This window comes from Gossypium raimondii, chromosome 2 (genome assembly GCF_025698545.1).
Source record: "Gossypium raimondii isolate GPD5lz chromosome 2, ASM2569854v1, whole genome shotgun sequence".
Lineage (NCBI taxonomy): Eukaryota > Viridiplantae > Streptophyta > Magnoliopsida > Malvales > Malvaceae > Gossypium > Gossypium raimondii.
The window spans coordinates 15,106,444-15,111,426 of record NC_068566.1 but is presented as its reverse complement, the minus strand read 5'-3'; the positions used below and the strand labels follow the sequence as shown (position 1 = coordinate 15,111,426).

The following is a 4,983-nucleotide window of genomic DNA, read 5'->3' as shown; positions in this document are numbered from 1 at the left end:
CACGGGCAATTATGGTAAGGTGTAACAAATCTAAAACTCAAGTTTCTTAGTTATTCAACCAAAAATCTTGAGTGAAACTGAAAGTTTACATCTTGAAAATGCACATATAACTTTTTTCCTCTCCAGGAAATCCATTTTGAACACCCTGCAGTTTTGATTGTTGGTACACGACTAAACTGCTGTAGTTAATGGATAAGAGTGGAATGTCTTGAGGGATAAAGTATAACACAATCAATAACTATTGAATGTAGTGGTAAGCATGTTACATTATTTAAGTATTGAATGTAGTGTTAAACGCGTTACATTCTTTTAAATAAAATGTAGGTTAGAACATTAAATATAATATTATTGAGAAAACAGTAAATAAGTTAACTCTCCTTTAAAAATAAAAATAAAATAGAGTTCTACTAAAGAGAATTCTGTACTATGTTCATTGCAAAACTTTGGTCGATGAACTCAATGTGCCAATTTCAAGGGAAAGGGTAGCGCATAAAAACAACCCTATATACAGATTCAGAAATGTGGTGTTTAAAAAGGCTTCAACATGCATAACATACCTGGACCGTCCACATCCAGAAATTCAATAGTCCTTTCCTCTGTTGAAGCTGGTCCATTGCTACATCTTATCTTAAACGCAAGATAACAGAATCTATCTTTTTTTTTTTTTTTGCAAAACCTGCAAGAATAACAAATTCCGCTTGCGAAGAAAGATTTAGTGCCCTGCAATTCTAACTGGACAAGGGTGACAAAACTGCATCAACAGTATAAATTACTCCAAACTGCATTCAGGGAAAAGATATTTAAGAGGTGATACTACTACGCTGAAATAGATAGGGAACAGACATAGGGAACACAAGCTTACACTGACGCAATCATATTCAACACAAGACAGTGGCTTAATTAATAAAATAAAATAAAAAGGAACAACACAGCATGTAATGCTCACAACCTTGGTGTCAATCCAGATTTCTTAACCTTCAATAGTTTCTCACTAGCATAATGCAGCTAGGTAAAATTAACACGCTTAAAATATCCACCATGAACAGTGGGGTATTCCAGAAAATAAACTTTAGAAAGCTATACCCAAGTCCATTGCACAAGAACCAAGATCAGCATGCTGGGAATTGATAGTGTTGCTTTTTGAAGCACACAAGAGAAGAGGAAAGCACAGAGCTTCTTGGAAGGATTGGTATGACAGAACAACTTTACCAAGTATTTTTCTTTAAAAAGATGATAATGCAAAAAAAGAAAAAGTAATCTTTCATAAAATCAAAAGGCTATAAAAGACTTCAATCAGGAGTAAATGACAGAATTAGCTCAACAAGATCATATTCCTTTTACAGCGGAATACAAAGCAGAACAGAAATAATTTCTGTTTTAGCATTACAACTCAGCCACGACTAAAAATGCAAGACAAGAGAATGAAAGGCATATATACGGACGCTTATTGAACAACCAAAAAGGAAAAATTAAGACCAGCAAACCTGTCAGTGTTCTCTTCTACCAAGTACTTCAATTTCATTGTACATGTGAGATTTCATCAATGAGAATTCTTCTTACATGCTTAAGAGAGCAAACATACGGTTTCTTCATCCCAGAAGCTAACTTAACAGAAATTTTGCATTTCATCCAGCGATTACAACGTTGTCCAAAGAGTTTACCAACAAAACGAACTGTTTCATTCATCTTGTTATCTCTAAGGCAGAATCTTAACAAAGAAGCAGAAGTATACAACATTTGCAAGTAGGAAATAATTCTGAACACAGAACAACTAAAGAAACAAGAAGCAAATTTACTCAGAAATTTGATTATACAATAAAAACACAAAGCAGGACGTTGGGACCAAAGGGCCAACTCCATATCCTCGTTTCTTTACACTACACTGATATATGGGGTGATAAATACAAGAAAATCTGTTATTTTTTTCTTTTTTTGGTTTCCTTCTTATCCTTCTTTATCTTTGTAGCGCATGCCTCAAATCTTTCTTCATTTCTTCTCCATCTTCATCATTTTTTCACTTATCTTTCGTCTTCATGACCCTCGAGTTCCTTCCGTAGCCCAAAGCAAAACACATTTGCAAGTTATACATTCCAGAATTACAGTTTAAATCATCCCAACCCTACAACAGACCTTTTACTCGGTATTATTTCCCCTTCCCAAAGAGTCAAGCCCTTCAGTTCGGCTACGAACAATCCTATGAAACACCTCCATAACCTGCTTTTCCAGCGGTTCTAGACCTTCCTTCATTGCATCAAAAACCTGCCCCAGTTCCTTCACTCTCTGTCTAACCTCCATTTCCTTCTCCTCACCCAACGGAAACTGCACGGTATCAGTCAATTCACCCAACAACCGCGTACACTTCTCCATCTGATAAATTTCCCTCAACAGTCCACAAGCATTTTTCCTATCCCTCTTCTTCGACTCCTCCAGAATCCTCTCATGCAAAGAAAGTAATGGACCAGCCCATGAAAAGTGCCTGGGAACATAAATATGAACTTGCAAACCACGATCTTGACATGGTATAGCAGCCACCAACGCCCACATTACAAACAACAAAACACAACCCATTGTGTAAACAGGCATTACAAGTCCATTAGTAGCTACAACATCACTCCCTCGAGGCACGGCCAAGTTGTTCCCAATCGCCAGGAGCTGCCTCGCAGCAGACCAAGACCTTGAAACGCTCCAAGACAAGGACCTGAAATGCCCCAAAGGACGGTGGTGATGATCCTTGGAGTGACTGGTGCTATTATTGTTTCTTCCAAATGAACGATTCCTATGAGACAAAGCTTGACCGGAATCTTTCTCATCAAGCATCCCAATTGCTAAATCTATCAAGGCTTTTTTAGCCCGACGAAATTGCCCTTCTCCTAGGGCTCTCTGACAACAATTATTATTAGCAATACCATTATTATCACCCAAAGCGCAAAGCACTATTTCAAGAAGCTTCTGCCATTGCTTGATCTGCTCAATTCCGTCGCGAATTGCATTACACACATCAAGCGCCTTAACTGTACGCTCGTAGTATTCAGCAATCAGACGGTCCATGGGAGGTTTGATCACTTGAGCTTTGTTGTTAAAAAGGATAAGCCTAAACTCCTCTTGACAACAAAGAAAAACATCGAGCAGTTTCCGAACCCACGGAAGAGAAGCAGTGAACCCACCTGTTAAGTAGTCGTGCATTGTTAAGTAGTCGTGCATTACGATAGGAACTCCCAATTCTCTAGCACACACGGCCCTTTTGATCATTTCTTCACATGTACCTGCAGTAGCATTCAAGTAATGCCCTTTGATTTCACCTGTTTCAGCCTGTGATTTATAAATTGCTTCGGCACAAAATAAGAAACGGTCTCTCCAGCGCATAAATGGTTGGGAGTTCACATTCTCATCATCTTTGGTAAAATCAAGCCCGCCACGTAGACATTCATAAACTGCTCTACCGTAGTTCTTAGCGGATAACCCCAATTTAGGTTTAATAGTACATCCTAATAGGGGGCGACCATACTTGTTCAATTTATCTCTTTCAACCTGGATGCCATGAGGCGGGCCTTGGAAAGTTTTAACATAAGCAGTAGGGATTCGCAGATCCTCTAGACGTAGAGCGCGCAGGGCTTTGAACCCAAATACATTACCCACAATGGAAGTAAACATGTTAGTAACAGAACCTTCTTCAAAAGGTCTAAAGGGTAAGCTACATAACATATATATTGATCTTCTTCTCCAGGAACGGGCTCAATGTGGTAGCATCGCCCTTTGTAACGATCAAGGCTGGTAAGCCCATCGGTCCACACGGTTGTCCATGTACCAGTAGAAGATTCAGCAGCTACCGCGGCCCCTGCTTCCTCAGGCGGAACTCCGGGTTGAGGAGTTACTCGGAAGGCTGCCAAGATATCAGTATCTTTGACTTCATATTGAGGAGTATAATAAGTCAATTTATACTCTTTAACACCAGCTTTGAATCCAACACTTGCTTTAGTCTCTGTTTGTGGTGACATAAGTCCCTCCCTACAACTCATGAATTAAGAATTCTCGCAACAACAAGGTCTACTCGATATAAATGAGGAGTTAATGAAACCTTTTCGAAGAAATCTTTCAAAAAATTATCAACGAATCCGAAAGGTTCCTTATTAGACCATGGTATTTGATTCGCCAAATACATCATTATTCTATATTCTTTCATATGTATGGCGCAACCCGATCCGTGTTTTTCAAGTTTCTAATTCCTTACTTTTTTTTGAATCCAAATTCTAAATGCAAATGAAATAAATAAAATAGAAATAGATAAATAATATAAAAATAATATTAATATAATATTCTAATATATTATAAATAAAATAGATAAATAAATTAATAAAATAGATAAATAAATTCTAATACTAATATATATTAGAATAGATAAATAAATTCTAATACTAATATATATTAGAATATATATATAATAGAATAGATAAATATATAATAGAATTAATATTCTAACATCTAATATAAATTATATATTATAAGCTCAATAATAAGAAATAATAAATTCACCCTTGACAGTAATATATGTTGTATATGTAAATCCTAGATGTGAAAACAGGCGTAATTCGGCCCTGAAATGAAAAAAAGGGGAATATAGATGGAAAAAGGGGGGAGAGGTTGGACGTAAAGTAAAAAAAAAATCGATATGCTAAAATAAAATACGAAATGAAATTGAAACAAGGCTAATGAGATAGAAATAAGGAATCATAAATAGAGTTCGGGTTCGAATTCCATAGATAATATGGATGGTGTTGCCTATAATGATGGACAAATGAAAGACTCTCCCAAAATTTTTATTTATCCACTTCCTATTTTCAAAATAGGTTGGTTGAACTTAAAAATTCCTTCATTGAATAAGGAAACAATCCAATTGCATGCACTTGAATTGGATGGGACCAACGAAATCGAGCGCTAACCCCCATTTCTTATTGAATTAACCGATCAACCTCCTGTCGAAGATTT

General features: G+C 36.7%; 1 protein-coding gene and 1 pseudogene across 1 annotated transcript; one reads left to right on the top strand and one right to left on the bottom strand.

Moving 5' to 3' along the window:
- Positions 1–1,772: 1,772 nt before the first annotated feature.
- Positions 1,773–4,016, bottom strand: LOC105783461 (protein ROH1). The gene is made up of 2 exons (XM_052622178.1): positions 3,806–4,016; positions 1,773–3,665 (listed from the first exon to the last, which is right to left on the bottom strand). Exons 1-2 carry the CDS (start codon positions 4,014–4,016, stop codon positions 2,134–2,136), a joined length of 1,743 nt encoding a protein of 580 aa, XP_052478138.1. The 3' UTR covers positions 1,773–2,133.
- Positions 4,017–4,400: 384 nt separating this feature from the next.
- The window catches only part of LOC128035968 (ATP synthase subunit beta, chloroplastic-like), a 3,251-nt pseudogene continuing 2,668 nt past the window's right edge, over positions 4,401–4,983 (top strand).